This window comes from Mauremys reevesii, linkage group 7, assembly GCF_016161935.1.
Source record: "Mauremys reevesii isolate NIE-2019 linkage group 7, ASM1616193v1, whole genome shotgun sequence".
NCBI classification, from domain to species: domain Eukaryota; kingdom Metazoa; phylum Chordata; order Testudines; family Geoemydidae; genus Mauremys; species Mauremys reevesii.
The window spans coordinates 41,631,614-41,648,686 of NC_052629.1; the positions used below are offsets into that span (position 1 = coordinate 41,631,614).

General features: G+C 47.1%; 2 protein-coding genes across 16 annotated transcripts in view; one reads left to right on the plus strand and one right to left on the minus strand.

Moving 5' to 3' along the window:
• CDH23 (cadherin related 23) overlaps positions 1–17,073 on the plus strand; it is a 509,234-nt gene that overhangs the window by 404,995 nt on the left and 87,166 nt on the right. The window lies entirely within an intron of this gene.
• VSIR (V-set immunoregulatory receptor) overlaps positions 938–17,073 on the minus strand; it is a 43,279-nt gene continuing 27,143 nt past the window's right edge. The window contains exons 5-7 of the mRNA XM_039481223.1: positions 9,153–9,180; positions 4,760–4,947; positions 938–3,243 (exon numbers count right to left, since the gene is read on the minus strand). Coding sequence (XP_039337157.1) covers positions 3,206–3,243; positions 4,760–4,947; positions 9,153–9,180 — 254 coding nt within the window. The 3' untranslated portion in view covers positions 938–3,205. The remainder of the gene's footprint in view (positions 3,244–4,759; positions 4,948–9,152; positions 9,181–17,073) is intronic.

The window sequence follows — 17,073 nt, forward strand, 5'->3', positions numbered from 1 at the left end:
CCCAGGTTGTTCTGATGACTGCTGGGCTGTCATGGCTGCATAGATAAGGTAGTCAGCTACACCCGGGTTCTGGTGGGGTCATCTCAGGATGCTTATCTAACATAAGGTGAGAGAAAACACAACTGGCACCATAGCTGGGTTCCTAATGGCCTGGAGCCATTGAGTCACACTAATGACACAATCATCACAACAAGTAGCTTTCAGGCCTAAACTTTTCCAGACTTGTCAGTAGGCTGGAAATCTACCCAGGAGCATATTCTCTTCTCTACATGACTTTTTAGATTTTTTATTTTTAATGTCTGCTGGTAAGCTTTAGTTGTGTGACTCTGACATGGGACTCAGTTGGGCATGACATCAGTCGCTGTGGGAGTCATGTTGCTGATTCTGGAATCATTTCAGGAACACTATTTGCGTTCTGTATTTTGGTGGTGGTTTGTGTAAGTTATGTGTTATGATCTTAGTGGAACTCCATTTCCCCCTGGTCATTTTCACCCCAGCCTATAGATTGCCTGTGAGGGTGTCAGGAAGCAGACACTCCTAAGAAGTTCCCCTCCAATGACCTGCTTCTCTGTGCTAGGTGGCAGGGAGGATAGGTTCTAGGTGCCAGGGAAGATAGGGTCTAGGTGGGAGATGGAGTCTCCCTGGCATTCCTCTGGACTGGAGGACACGGAGGAAAGCTGCCAAGGGGAATCTCTTGGCAACAAAATGTAAAATATGCTTTTAAACAGAGGGTTCCCACTCTACTTTTCCACCTTCCTCATAGTATTAAAGGTATAGGGGGAAGCTCAGTTCCAAGCTGCATGTCTCTCTCCACTGTTTAAAGAAGTTTCTAAACTTTACAAAGTATCAAATGGACCCTTTCTCACCTCCCATCAGCCTTTGCCATGGGCCTCTAGTGCATATCACAGATCCATCACCTGGAAAGGGTTCATTTTTAAAAAAATGTTACAGCTGGGGGAGGAGGGGTGCTTGTTTTTGTTTTTTTTTAAAAACATCAAAATCTTGGTTATTTTTCATCAATGCCTACGATTTTTTTAAAGTACGAAAATGAAATATTCTGCTCCCAGGTTGAGACCCAAGCTGCCAGCTGGAGTGACTCTCAAACAGAGATGGATGGGTTCTGAACCAGCTGAAAAACTAGCCTCAGAATGAAAGCATCAAAATTTCTTCTTGGCTACATTAAAAACTATTGTTGGTGTGATTCCCACAGTAGGATAAGACTTTTTTCCGTTCCCTTCTGCCCACCTCTCCTCCTCCACCTAGGATTTGTTCATGCTGAGGGGCTGCCTCAATCTACTGATGGTGACTCTTTGGTTGCTTAGTTCCAAGCTGGCATCATTCAAGTGTGATAGAATAGCTGACATGCCCATCCCATCTGAGGGAATATGAGCAAGACGATGGGAGAGGATTGGATCCCGGGTGGAGCTCACTGCCCCTTATCTATGCAGCCGTCAGGCCTTCATTCATGCTTGGCAGTGTATATTCTTTCCATTACCAGTCTGTACCTTGCTTGAAACTCTCACAAAGCTGGGTCATTTACAGAAAGGTTATATATGTTATGGTTTCATTGAGACTCATGTATTCCTATTGTACATCTACGCCAAACAGGGCAGGTGACCCTTGAACAAAAACTGGTTTTTTTCATAGTGTTCTCTCTCTTTCTCAAATCTCCTTAGCCTTTCCACATTGTACCTTTTTCAGCCATGTAAAGGAACTCAGAGTAACAAATCTGAAAATAGTTATCATGATTTGCATCATGACTGCAGATTTTAAAATCATTTTATGACCTGCCAATAGTCATCTGACCCACTCCATGAGACCTCTGCTGAACACACATTACTTTAATTCAAGTTGGTTCTCATGGGCACGCCTCTAACTGGAGTGTATTACCAGGCAGGGTGTGTTAGTTCTCCTGGCAATCCCACAGGAGACAATTCTGAGATACTAAATCCTTGCAGACTTTCTGAGGTGCTCTGCCTATGGATATTTGGTGTGGTCACTCAAATAGTCCCAGATGAACGTATCTGAGTGATGGCAGAAGATACTATTTTCTCCCATGATTGCATGTGGATAAAGCATTTCAAAAGTTGTTCCCAAACAGGGGGCGTGGATTCTCTAACATGGCTATGAAAACAGAGGAACACAACACAGATTAAACTATGCTAATAAATTAAACCACTTGAAATGTTTACTGGTGTGGCTGGTGTCTCTCTGACTCAGACTCTCTGTGAGATGTTTGCCACATTTCTAACAGAGATGGGCTCAGACTGGAAAACCAGATTCCAACCCATTTGGACTTCAGGCAAGTTGGAATCTGAATCTAGGTCCAAATTGCACAGCTCAGGTCCATCTCTACAATAAGACTGAATCGGAGCAGTGATTCCCCACACTTTCCTGGATTTTTGAGAAGTTTGGATCTCAATTTGAATCCAGAGCCAAACTCCATGACTTAAGCCAGACTTTTATTTCTGACTGACTCCTTATTCTTTAGATATTGTAGCTGGCAGCTGATATAATTTTTCTTACGAAATCTTCCCGTCATACATCTTTTCATAAAGGGACACAAGTTATAAACACACCATACAGTTTCTATGCAATGACATCAAACAGTGCAGGCAAAATAATTATATATATATACACACATACATCTCTAAGAAAATAGGTAGCAAAAATCTAAACCCATTGAAGAGGAACTTGTTTTCCTCTTCACAAATTTCCATTGGGGCAGGGCATATGAAATGTGGAGAGTGGATCTCTCACTCCAGTTCAGTTTGTAAGGCTTCTTTTTTTGTTCAGCCTTTCCCTCCAGTTTAATAAGTCATCTTCTTATATCTGCTCTAGGTGCCAGTGTTGTAAATAAGCATGGTGTGGGAAACTGCACACCAACAATGAGTTTAGCAATGTATTTGGTCATTAAATTGTAAGCTTCCTTGTGCAGTGAAGAAAAACCAGCAAGAGTTTCAACAGTTGTGGTGATCTTTTTTTCTTTCTTTCTTGTTTTTTTTTCTTGAGAAACTTTCTAAGGAAGATGAGCGCAGCAATGAATTTGAGGTGCCAGGGGAAGCATTGAATGCTAGAGAAAGTGTTGGTCATTTTTTCCGCTCAGAAGTGGCCGTGCCTATAAAGCCTTTGCTTCAGCAATAGCCAAAGCTGCTTCCATATTGCTGACAACAAATTCAGTGAAAGTTGTTCTTCTTCAGCAATTTTATACTTTCATGGAATTTGGAGAATCAGGAACAGGCTCTGAAAAGGAGAGACAAATCTGTTAATTTTTGGAGGTTATTTAGGGATGTGGAGCTCACTGGGCACCTCTGTAGCTGTGGGTTTTATGTGCTTAACAGAAAATTCTTCCCCACTATAGACAAGTCTCTAGAAGATCCGAGCTGCTGGAGGTATACATTGCCATTTGCAGGCACTTTTAGCAGAATGATTCAGCCAAATGTCGCCAGGTGCAAAGGTGGCAGGGAAAGGGAACTAAGGGTCTGACCCAAAGCACATTGTTGGAGTTAATGGAAAGACTTCCATTGATTTCACTGGGCTTTGGGTCTGTCCCTACTGTTCCGTAGCTCACAATTTTAAATCTCCTAGAGGCAACATTTCTTAGGGCAACTGGCAGGATTTTTTTTTCTCTAGCTGGTATTGAGTTGAGTTAGCTTTCCCTACTTGTAACAGCATCTACTGTATTAGTAGTAACAGGGAGTGAAATGTCAGAACAGCTCTGGGAGATGAATATGAGGATACTCTAGGGGCAGGGATAATGGACTGACAAGTGTGTCCACCAATTTAACATTGCTAGCCCACACCTGGAACTCGAGCACTGCAGAGACTCACTGGCTGGTGAGAACTCCCTGTATGAAAGAAAAATTCCTGTATGAAGGGCAAACCTCATCATTACCCCATGCTACAGGACAAACCAAAAGAGTCAATTATGCCACAGCTGTGTTTCTTTCCCCCAAAAGTTGAGATCATAGAATATTAGGGTTGGAGGGGACCTCAGGAGGTCATCTAGTCCAACCCCCTGCTCAAAGCAGGGCCAATCCCCAGACAGATTTTTGCCCCAGATCCCTAAATGGCCCCCTCAGGGATTGAACTCACAACCCTTGGTTTAGCAGGCCAATGTGCAAACTACTGAGCTATCCCTGTCCTCCCCCCCCCTTTTCTCTTTCTCTTTTCTTTTCTTTTTCTTTCCTTACCTTACAGAAAGGACCCTCTTTCATGGGGCAGTAACTTCAAAACCACACCCACCCACCCCCATCTCTCCACTGCAGAACACCGCAATGTGACAACTAACCCGAAGGGAAGTTCCCCTGCCCACCTCCAGGCCAAAGATTTATTATTTTTTGGTTTGTATCAGCAATTTCTCTTGAGACACCAAATAACTATGAGAAAAGGTCAGTGGGCCAAATTCAGGTTTCATTGACATCAGCGTAAATCTGGAATAACTTCACTGGATTAAGTGGAATCACTCCATGTCTATGCTTGTGTAACTGAGACCAAAATTAGGCCCAGCAGGTATAAAATGAGACACTACAGCAGAGATGCAGTGTTTTTCCCCCTCCCCAAAGTCACAAGATGGTACATTTCATGTTAAATGAGAAGTTAGATTCAAACTGAATATTTAACAAGGGATCACTCCCCTCCCTTTCTGCTTCTTTTCCTTTCTCACGTCCTCCTTCAATGGCTGGCTGCCTGATGCCTCTGTCATGACAGCTTTAGCCCGGGTTAACCAAGGAAATAGTTTTGTAAAATGGACACTTACCCAGTGTTGGGAAGAAACAATCCCCTGTGCCTGGAGGAGACAGCGGAGTGTTTGGTTCTGAGAGAAGGTGTCGGCCCGATTCTGACTGCTGGCGGCTGGCCATGTATGTCATCTGCGGCTTGGGCCTGGACTCTGTATTTGTGGATGGAACGGCCTCAAAGACTGGGTTTTCAATGCCTTGAGCATTACTGCAGGAGAAAATACAATGTCAGTCCTTGCTTTCCCTCTCTCTCTCTCTCTCACCCATGGAGAACTCCAGAATTATAGACTTTCTTATATTCTAACAGTAGCATTTATTGTTCTTAGTACGGAATTCCTATGTATCTGACTTAAACATAAGCTGGTGGGTCTCTCTTGTGTTTGCCCTTTATCGTTTTTCTAGGGCTTGCTTCCTAGCACCTGTTTTTTCCCCTGTAATGCCACCATTGTTTTGTACAGCAAACAACTGTGATGTAATACAAGCACAGGCGTGGGATCTTGCTGGAGGGAAACCATGATTCTGAAGGAGGCAGGATCTCAATAAAAACAATATAATGAGAAGTGGTATAACCCTTGTCATGGGGTCACTGGCACCTTTAAGGGGAGTCTGGGCCCAGGTTACCATGATAATCAAATTTAAAGGGAACTAGTCCATTTAGAAATTTAATTGAATAATGAGCACCTGGGCCTCATAAAAAATCGGGACGGGATGGGGGGTAATAGGAGCCTATATAAGAAAAAGACCCCAAAATCGGGACTGTCCCTATAAAATCAGGACATCTGGTCACCCTCCTGGCTGGAGAACATGACCAACCATTAGCCATTGTTGAGCGCACATTTCGGTATAGGTTGGCTTTGCTGGGGGAAGGTATGTCACAGGGTTGCTAGCCCCTTGTTTGCTGGTGCTTATAGAGAAAGAAACTCTCCTAACGGAGAGGATCTTCCAGAGATACAGGCCCTAAAGAGGAAGGCTGAGCATGTCCCTGAGACCAATAGGAAAGACTTTATTTCAAGTTGATTTGTATTTAATAAACTAGAACCCCAGCAGGAAAATTTTGTCTTGCCCCTTTTTGGACTGTGTGGAGTTGTCCTTGAGAGAAGGGAAACTGAGGCAGGGAGTGCCTGCAATGCCACACTAGTTAGTAGGCAGCACTACAGTGTAGGTACATCCTGAGATACCCAATAGAATTGAAACTCTATTTTATGTTTGTCATGGACCCAACACTGCTAACAGGTAAAGGAGATTTTTCTTTAGCTCAAGTTGTGGGAGCCTGAGTCTTTGGAGCACCAGGATATGAATTCTAATTCCACTGATAATGAAAAGTTCCAAATGACCATAGCATGCAGCATAATCACAATCATGAAGCTCTAGTTGGCCCTAGATTAGGTATAATATATTTATAAGGGCCCTGATTCCTCTTTCTAGCAATATAAAATGCTAACACAAGCTACCTGAACACCATCAGCAACCAGGAAATGCAGCTGAGCAGTTCTTGCAATTAGTGATATTATAAATGAGGGCAGTTTATAAGACCTGAAAGAGAGGGGCAGGGCAGCCCCTACAAATACAGTGTAATAAAGCACTGAAATACGGGGAGAAAATTTGTAAATTAATTTTCTTTTGCAGACCAGGAGAGAAGGAAAATAGTAATTTTAACCCTCCCTTGCCGTTACTGACCAAATGGAATGTCACATTTCATCAGGTCCAATTTGAATATCTTTTCATCATGCTTGTGATTGCTAAAAGTACCCCTGATATCAACCTCAACCCTAAGCTGCTTTCCAGTTCCTTCCACATGCAATGCTATCCCTTGGGAAGAAAGAAAGAAAGAAAGAAAGCGCATAGCTCCCTAGGGTGTCTTGTGCTGTGATTAGCTAACTGAATTTCAGCACTTATTAACAATCAAGACAGCTACAGAGGATTACAGGCCAACTAAGTGCAATACCAACAGACCCCATTGTCAGTGGGTGGGATCGAACCTGGGACTTTTGGAGCTTAGTGCATGAGCCCCTACCGCATGAGCAAAAAACCAACTGACTATTAGCCAAGGCTGTAGAGCAGACTCATTTTATCTCTCTCTCTCTCTAAGCGCTCTGGTGCTACTAGATAGGACAGAACACCACACCCAGGAGGTATGTGGGTTACATAAGTGTTAAATTTTCATTTAAATGTTTCCTCCACTATGTGTTGTTTATTTTAAGGCCAAAGTGGCCAGATGTCCTTTGAGTTTCCATCACTGTCAATAAACAAAACCAAGGTTAATTTGCATTCTTATTTCAGTTTCTGATTTATCCTGCCAGTTTCAGTTACTGCTTGAAACAGCTCAACAGGGCAGGCAACAGGTTTAGCCTTTTAGTCAAGGCCTGTCTGGCTAAGTTGATGAGACTTTTAAAATGAAAAAGTAGGAAATCTGGCACAGGGCCAGATGAAGGGTAGTTGGAGAGTTCTGCATGTAGGAGATTGGGGGTGGAGAATGCTGTCCTCAGGCTACCAGAGTTCAAAATGAAAAGCCAGGAAGCAAGAATTAAAGTAAAAGGTAGAGTGGGTGGATACTGTATTTACTCCTCTTGCAGATCAAGACGTCAACCATTCTCTGTAATAGGTGGTGAATATAGTTTGGCTTAGTAACAGATCAAGAGGAAGACACAACTGATATCTATTGTCAACAATGCTTCTATGACCCCAGTTCCTTGTAATTCATTCTTCCCACAGCCTAATGCAGTATTGCCAAACACAAGAGATAAAAAATCTCGAGTCAGAGCACCCAAAACAATGATTTTTTTTTTTTAAATCAAATAATAGTTTGTAATCTTTTTTTTAAAAATTCGTCTCTATTCCTCTGCCGGTCTGTGTGGTGTTATTTCAGGTTGAAAAGTCAACCTTTGATGAACACAAATGGACTCCTATCCCCACTGCTCAGATGTATACTCCACTCACCCACTCCTCACCCCTAAGACAGGGGAACTGCTATCAAATTCCTGTTGGTGATCCAGCAGCAATGCTTCCCTGACTCCTGCTGCCCCAGGACTTCTCCAGCTGGGACTCAGCAGCACCTGACTGCTCTCCTCCCCTGCCCCTAGGTTTCTCCTCTGCCTGGGTCCTAGCAGCACCACTTCCCTGCCTCCCACTGCCCCAGGCCCCTCACTCTGCTATAAGGACATACCTGAAGGCGGGTCCCAGTGGTGGAGCAGATCTGTATCCCCAGTTCTGAGGCTCTTGCACAGAGCTCTGCCCACATGCCCAGCCCTGAAAACTGCAGGATTGAGGGGGCTTCTCGGGTCACTGAAAGAGCTCCTCTTGCAGGTGCCAGAATCCTGTGACTCCAGATCAGTCCACAAGACTTGGCAACACTGCCTTCCCCTGGCTACTCGATAGGACTCCCCTTCCCCACCACTGCCCCCAGACTGAGGGAGTTGCGAGTCTATCCCCTCCATTCCCATGCCCATCACTATCCTCTGCACCTCCAGGGCCTCCCTCCTGCTTCTCGCATCCTCCTGCATCCCCTAAATCTTCTTCCTGCTCCCCCAGTGCCCTGCTCCTCCTCACTTCCCCCATTCACCTTTCACAGGGTCTCTTCCGCTCCTTATATTCCCTGAGTCCTGGACAGCTCCCTTAACTACGGAGCGGTAGCGGTTTTGCCTGTGGGCATGGCTTAAGTTCAGTCTCACTGGAAGAAACAATGGGAGGTGGAAGCCAATGTTATGAAGAGCAGCCTAGCTGCCACATGCAGATAGACTGTACGGAAATGGTGGCCATCTTGCTGGCTTCAGCAATAGGAGATGGTGGCCATTTTGGCAGCCTTGGTTAAAAAGAAAAAACAACACCCAAAATCACCAGAGACGTGATGAAATTGAGAGAGTCAGCACTACTGCTAATGCTGTTCACATTCTGTAGCTCCCTCTCTGTCCTCATTTTCCCCCTACCACTCCCATGCCTCTTCCTTTTCTCCCTTCCGTTTGGTCCAGCAGCCAAGCCTCTGTACTGTGCTGGAGCCTGGAGTCTCACATGTCCTTGACATCTCATTCTCTGTATATTTTATCTGACGCCAGTAGGAACAACAGGCATAGAACGGATACCTTGAAGCCTTAGCAGTGGGGATTTGGGAGCCTCCATGGTGCAGGGAGACTCCGACTCTCACATGACAGGGTTAAAAAAGATGTAGGTAGTTTCCATTTGGGAAGAGGCAGTAGAAGTTTGTGATAGTGGGGCAGTTATCTAAATGTGGATTCTCCATCATCCCTACCACTGTGCTAAGGAGGTAAGTACAGCCCAGAGTCACTAGCAGTCTGCCAAGCTAGAGTTTAGGTCATTATCAGAGGAAGGAGAGGAAAAGCAGGCCACTTCCAGGGTCACAAGGAGGGAAGGGAGCATGAACAGGCTAGTGGAAAATGGAAAGACTTAAGATTTCCTCACCTCTCCATTCTTACAAGTTCATGAGCACCTGCGAAAAGACAAAAAAAGTTTTATTATAGTAATAAAAAACAACTGTTGCTATTTACAGTCAATTGCATGGCAAAAATATTAATGCTGCAAATTCAGAAATTCCTCTGCATAGTTTCCCCCTAAAGGTGAGCGCTCTTGCTGCTTTGTAACTGGGACAGTTGCCCAGGGTTCTCATGTAAGGTGTCAGATATAGAGTTCTATGTTACACACAAAAGGCTGGGACATGGGCACATTCCATCAGCAGTGAAGGGATTAAGTGTGGGGACCTATTCCAGCCTTAGCCATGGTGACCAGAATGCATTGCTGAAACTGAAGCAATAGGCAATGCAATACAATAGAAATGAGGTGCTCCAAAGCGCAGCACACAAGCGGTTAAGTCCTCACGTTCCTTTCCTTTCCTCTTCACTGATTAGCTTGTGTTTTGTTTTCCTGTGCAACTTTTTCTGTTCTCGTAAATCTGTGATTTGGTGGTTTGGACTAGGGGAACGGAAACTGCCAATTCATCTGGAAAATGGATACCAAATTGAATGCTCTGGAGCTTGCCAGGAGCTGTCTCCTTTTTCCTCTTTCATTGCCTTCTTCGTTAACATGTTTTAAAGATGAATAAAAGTGGAAGCAGCCATAGCACAGGCCTTTTTATCCCACTGACACAACACTGACCTGCAGCTCCTCCTGCGTCTTCCTACAGCTTTACTAATGGACCTTGAGTCTGACTTGCAGAGCTCTCTTGGATTTCGACTCTGCATTATCATGAGGAGGAGGAACCCTGTCAACTTGTAAACGCAACAGATACTTGCTATGGAGCAGCCTGAGATCTCCAAGCTCTCATTGTGCTTCTGATCTCAATCATGTTTTGAAAGTAGGACTCCAGAGGAGAAGAGAGGCTCATAATGCATGAACCCTTTCTCCAAAGCTTGCTGGTGCCCCTTTCAGAAGGCATGAACTCTCTGCTATCCAGGCACAGACAGGTATAAACCGCTGAGTTTCTTTGGTGTTAACCTTTGAACACAGCACTTTCTGTGGGCCGTGTAACAAGGTTGTCCTAATGGAAAACATCAAGATAAGGAGAGTGACCCATGATGATTCTTGTGTGGACGTTCTAAATATTGGGGGGCTTTCTGGCATTTTGTTTTGGATTTGATTTCTGTAATGTGCTCAGATTTCTTAGGGTGGGTGTATGCAGTTCATGCTCTGTGCAAACACAGCACAGCTTCTGATTTACTTAGGAAAACTAAATCAAAGCAAATTCTGATTCAGCCGCATTGGCGCTCAACTGTACCAATTAGAGCCATCTTTTCAAGGCAATTGCATTTTACAGTATTTGTTCTTCCATTAGGGCTTATTGGTGAGGGAGTCTCACAATTTGGCCATGCTCTCAACAGGCTCATGGCATCAACAGGAGTTTTGTCTGAGTTTGGACTACAGAATTGGCCCAATGTTAGTAAAGTCAGTATTAGTGTTAATAAAGTTGACTTCAACATCAGTTATTTCAGCATCACCCCTATTAATAGTAGTAATATTAGGACTAGTACCATGACTATTACTACCGTTTAGTTTCCAGATCATAGTAGCATCAACAGAGCAGGTGCTTGGCCGACTCTGCCAATTTTATGGGAGAATTCACACTCTGTGCCCCTTGCATGTCACATCTGTATAGGCTGTGTGCATTGTGGCCAGGTAGGTGTGCAAGGCAAGCTGTACAAACTGCAGAGAGCTCTCTTGGGACTGACGTTCACTTTGCTGACACAGCTGCCTTCTGAAGCAGCATTCGCTCCCTCAGAAGGTTTTTGTCACAAATGTACTGTTGCTTTTTGATGTTGCTTTCAGTTCCTGCGACAAAGCCCCAACAAAAGGTCTCTTTTCCATAAAGCCGTGAGTAGAGGAGCTCCTCTGTTGTAAACTGGCATCGGGGCGGCTCCAGGCATCAGCGCACCAAGCGCATGCCTGGGGCGGCAAGCCACAGGGGGTGGCCTGCTGGTCGCTGAGGGTGGCAGTAAGGGAGCCTTCGGCAGCTTGCCTGTGGGAGGTCTGCCAGTCCCGCAGTTTCGGCGGTGGGGACACCGAAGGCATGGGACCGGTGGGCTTCCCGTAGCCATGCTGCCAAATCCGCATTACCAGCGGACCTCCCGCAGGCATGCTGCCGAAAGCAGCCTGACTGCTATGCTTGGGGCGGCAAAATACATAGAGCCGCCCCTGACTGGCATGACATTTACACGTGGTTAAATGTCCGCAGTAAATATAGAGCAGGAGTGATGTTTGGTTGTTCTGCAGATTATTTCATGACTGTAATTTCTTAGTGCAATGAAAATGGAGTGGATTTCATTATACATCAAGTGTAACAACTATACTACCTTGTCATAAGAGCAATCAGTATTTCTCTCAGTTTCTCCTCGTTTCTCTCTCTTGCTATGCCTCCTTTTGTCTAGCTTTCTGTGCCTCTTCCCTGTTCATTTCTCATTGCTCTTATCCTTCCCTTTCTCCAATCTGTCAATCGATTCTCCTCTCTCAGTTTAAGTGGGCTGACTCCTGGGCCCCATCGTGCCCATTCCATTCCAGGCCTTGATCATCCATTCAGTGAGTGTTCTGCAGGCGTGTAGGAGTGGACTGTGGCAGGCAGATTTAGTATTAACCCTGAAAGTTTTGTGCTCTACTTCCATGATGCAAAATTCATCAGCATTAACTATTGTTTTCACCATCTCTGAAGAATCCCAACTCCAGTGGGTTAATTTACAGTGCAGCTGTTGCCCGTATTTTCACCTGCTATCACAACAGCATGACCCTGCATCAGTGCCATTGATGGGAAGATCTATGTTCAGGAGTGACCTGAGACGTCTGTCACTCCCCCTTACCCTGCCCTAGCATAGAGGAGTGTACGCATTGCTGTTGTGTGACCTCTTCTGGCTTTGGGATTAGCGCCAGCTTTGTAAGAGAATTTGAGCCACACTTGTTGAGAAAGACATGATGCTGTGCTAAGTATCAATCTGGCTAGAAGGAAACCCTGCTCAGTGAAAGCCTGGAATAAAGAGAGTGATGGGAAGGGACAGGTTGAAATGCAGGTCCAAGAATGAAAGAGTAGATTACATTTGCCGGGATCCAATTTAATATCCTGATTTTCTGCACTGGTGTGAAGGGGGAATCTTTGCATACAGAGTGGGTTGGAGGTGTGCAGAACGGGGCTTGCACACACTTTAGGCACAAATAAATAAACTGCTTGGAGCATTGCCCAGGCATGCAGATTTTTCCCCTTTGATTATGGCTAGACTTGCAGCCGTACAGCGCTGCCGTGGGAGCGCTCCCGCGGCAGCGCTTTGAAGTGCGAGTGTAGTCGCCGCGCCAGCGCTGGGAGAGAGCTCTCCCAGCGCTGCAGGTACTCCACCTCCCCGTGGGGATTAGCTTACAGCGCTGGGAGCCACGCTCCCAGCACTGCGGCACTGTTTACACTGGCACTTTACAGCACTGTAACTTGCAGCGCTCAGGGGGGTATTTTTTTCACACCCCTGAGCAAGAAAGTTGCAGCGCTGTAAAGCGCCACTGTAGCCAAGGCCTGAGGAAGACAACTCATGTCCTGATCTTCCTCCCCTCACTCCGCAGGACATAAAACCAGCTTAGGAGGGGGAGAAGAGGAGGAATATTCTGCAGTACGACAGTCGTGGGGGGGCGTGTTTTTGTTCATTGACATCTTCAGATCTTAAAGTCTCCAGTGTTCAGCTGCCACCTCTTGAACTCAAAGGAAATGAGAGGCCCTAATGTTTGTGGCTTACTGTGTTGTTAGTTCTGAAGCGTGGGGCCATCCTGGATTGAAACTTAATAGAAGGGGAAGGAGGAGCTTCCGTTTCTGAAGTTAGCACAATGCGAAACGAGGTTGCAGCTGGGCTACTGCAGGCTTGTTTGTACCTGGGTGCATAGGCGCCAACTTTCCCCAGTGCTGGTGGGTGCTCGCACCCACCCTGGCCCCACCCCGACACCACCCTTTCCCTGCCCCTATTCCAACCCCTTCCTGAAAGTCCTCACCCCAACTCTGCCCCCTCCCTGCCCCTATTGGATCCCTTCCCCAAATCCCCACCCTGGCCCCGTCTCATCCCTGAGCGCGCCGCATTCCCCCTCCTTCCTCCCAGCTCTTGCCGTGTGAAACAGCTGTTTCGTGGCGCAAGGGTTACGAGTCAGGGGGGAAAAGTGGGCACGCGGCGCACTCGGGAGGAGGTGGAGGCGGAGATGAGCTGGGGCAGGCGGGTCGGGGAGCTGCACCCACCCATTTTTCCCCATGGGTGCTCCAGCCCCGGAGCGCCCATGGAGTCGGCGCCTATGCTGGGTGCATGCTCTATACCAGCAGTTCTCAAACTTTAGCAACCCGAGGACCCCCATTTTTATATACAATTTTTTGCAGACCCTCAAGTGCCCCGCTCAGCCCCAGGCCCCACCCCACCTCTTCCTGCCACCACTCCACCCCTACCCCTCCTCTTTCCCATGTCTTTGCACCCCCTCCCCTGAGTGCACCCTGTCCCCGCTTCTCCCACTCTCTCCCAGCACCTCCTGCACGCCACTGAACAGCTGTTCCCCAGTGTGCAGGAGGCACTGGGAGGGAGGGGGAGGAGTTGATCAGCAGGGGCCACAGACACCCTGGAGTACTCTCGCAGACCCCAGTTTGAGAAACGATGCTCTATCCAATGTATTTACCCAGGGCCGACTTTACAGGTGGGCAACAGGGCCAGGGAGGTGCCTTCCAAGTGCCACAAGCTGGCAGACCTGGGCTGCCAGAGCAGGGGTGAGTGCGGGCAGGCCAGGGGCTGGAGCCAATGCCACCCACAGTTGCCAGGCTGGCGTGAAGGGGCAGGCAGCAGAGCTTGCCCTTGAGGAGCCAGCAGGCCAGACACTGGGTCCCCTTGCCCATGCCTGCACACCTGCTCTCCTCCTGTTAGGTGGTCTGGGGGGGTATGGCATGGGGAGCCCCCAGGCTCAGAAACTCTGCCCTGTGCAGCTCAGCCGGGCTCCGGTGCCAGGAGTTGATCCTCGCTCCCTGCGCTCCACACTGCTGTTCTCAAACTCGAAGAAATAGCACCAAAATACAAATTCTCCCAGAGTGTCATTTTCCCTAAGGTTGGCCATGCATTTATCTGCACACATGCTGGTAATATTTTAATAAGGGGATCCTAAACTATTTATGTCCTTAGCCTGTGGTAAACTTCATGTCCCCTGGTTGCATGGCCGTGCGAAAAATAGAGGTGCAGGACAGGGAAATCTGTTTGTTTTCCCATTTAAAAAAAAAAAACACACATCCTTTCTCATGATCACACTGAAAATGCAACACCTCTTGACAAGCACACTTTATATTAAATGCACATACTACAAATATTTGTACTCTGCTCCTGAGCAACATATAGGTAATAAAGGTGGGACTAAAGGCCTAATGAGATATCAAGGGGATATAATCTCTGAGATTTAAAACAAAAAAAATACTTGACACTTGGTGCAGTCTGGTGTATTCCAATTTCAAAATCCTTGCTCTTCAGAAGTACTTTTATAAGCCCCAGGAATTAGTTACCTCTGGCAGGGATGGTGAATTCATTCACAGACTGTGAAATCATCTCACTCCTCCCTTTAAATGTGGGGGAGGGAATTTTAACAAAGGTCTCCAGAGAGCCTCATCCAGTAAAACTCTTTGTTAATACACTTGTATATATGCACAAGTTCATACAACTCCAGTAGGTATTGTGCATACGAGTATGCACATAGTTACTGCATGTGTGAACTGGCTGTGTATGGGTACAGACGTATATGCTGCACGTGTGTGAAGGTCTGTGTGCAAATGTTTTCATGCCTATAGGCATGTGGTCATGTATGTTCAGTGTGTGTTGTGTAAGAGTGTGGTGGAGGTGGAAGAAACTTGATAATTCCAAATGATTCATTTGGATTTTAGGACATTTGGCTTTGGCTGTGTACACACCCCTCTGTGCTCTCTTCTCATGAGTATTCCCACAATGAAACTCACTAGCAGGAGCTGCCTGAGTCATTCCTTCTATCTATTTATTGTGGTACCTCCCTTACTGAGCCATTGCCAGCTAACGGAGGGCAGCACTGAGGTTGTGTGGTAGCCATGGCATGCACCTTAACTTTGACGTTCTGCAAGGGTAGGAGATATTGCCAGTCAAACTTAAGTCTGTATTAATTAAGTTTTTGGGCAGTGAATTTTTATTGTTGTTGGTTTGGGTTTTTTTAAGAAAGTGGTGCTAGTGAAGGGGTGTGATTGTGGGTCACCTGTGTATAGAGCTGTTTGATTATTTTTTTTTTTTAAATTTGTCAACCATACTGAAAAATAGTTTCAGGCTGACCCAAACTGAATTTTTTTTTGACATTTTTAGCAAACTGAAAAGTTGGGGGGAAACAAAATATTCTCAGAATGCTGCCAAAGGCATGACTCAGCCTCACAGTACATGAATGTAGTTCAGGTTCAGTGGCCACAGCCAGTGGTGAGCTCCAGCCGGTTCGCATCGGTTCGCAGAAACCGGTTGTTAAATTTAGAAGCCTTTTTAGAACCGGTTGTTCCAGGACAACTGGTTCTAAAAAAGCTTTTAAATTTAACAAAGGCTCGGGCAGCTGTCCACCCAGCCCCTGGCCCCAGCTCACCGCCCCCTCTCCCCTGAACACTCCGTCCTCCTTCTCCTCCCCCTTCCCTGCTTCCCGCGAATCAAATGTTCGTGGGAAGGCTGAAACAAGGAGCAGGCAGGTAAGCCGGGCAGTGGGGAGTTACGCGCGGAGAGCTCTACGGAGGCATGGCGCACGTGGTCCAGTCTGGCTCCCCCTCCCCCTGCCCCTGCCCCTGGCTGAGCGCCCCCGGTTCGGGCTGGTCCTGGCCGAGCGGCTTCGGCCCGGCTCGGGGACTCGGGCCCCGCGGCACCGGTCCCGGTGCCAGCCGAGCGGCTCTGGCCTGGCCCGGGGAGTCGAGCCCCAGGGCGCCAGTTGCGGTCCCGGTGGAGCAGAACCGGTCCGGGCCCCAAGCAGTGTGGTAAGGGGGCAGGGAGGGGGTGTTTGGTGGGTTGTGGGGGCGTGGATAGGGGTCGGGGCAGTCAGAGGGCAGGGAACAGGGGGATTGAATGGGGGCAAGGGTCCTGGGGGGCAGTCAGGAAGGAGAAGGGGTTGGATGAGGTGGTGGGAGGCAGTCAGGCATAGAGAGAAGAGGTGGTTGGATGGGGCAGGGGTCCTGGGGGGCCATCAGGAATAAGAGGAGGGGTTGGATGAGGTGGCAGTTAGGGGACAGGGAAGGGGGGTGGATGGGGCAGGGGTCCTAGGGGTGGGGTGTCAAGGAACGTGGGGGGGGGGTTGGATGGGGCAGGGGTCCCGGGGAACGGGGGGGCACGACTCCCTCGTGGGGTGAGGAGGAGGGAACCGGTTGTTAATATTTTGGCAGCTCATCACTGGCCACAGCACATCACCTTCAGCCACCACCAGAGCACCAGACCTGCTGCATATTCTCAAATGACTTTCTCTGGCTCTTCAACCTAATTTGAGCCATACTGTCAAGCCAACTTTTACCTTGAATAACTTTTAAAATATTGCAGGACAGTGGGCACCGGACACTAACTGAGATCAAAACTGAACAGGCACTATCTTTTTGGGAGGATCAGAGTCATAGTTTGAGCTCCAGGTGTGTGCAAGCTGTAATAGCTGTAAATCTTGATGCCTTTTTTTTTTTTTAAAGAAGAGCTGTATCTCTGGAGCCCCTTGCCCAAATGACCCCAAACTTTGAACACTAACTCTACCCAGAACTCTGATGAAGCATAGCAAATTTCAAAGCAATCGGGATATGCATGTGGATTTTAGACCATTGAAAAAAATTGTCTGTCAGACTGTAAATAGTCCCACCCTGATATAATCCCATAGGGCCTGTCACCCTGGT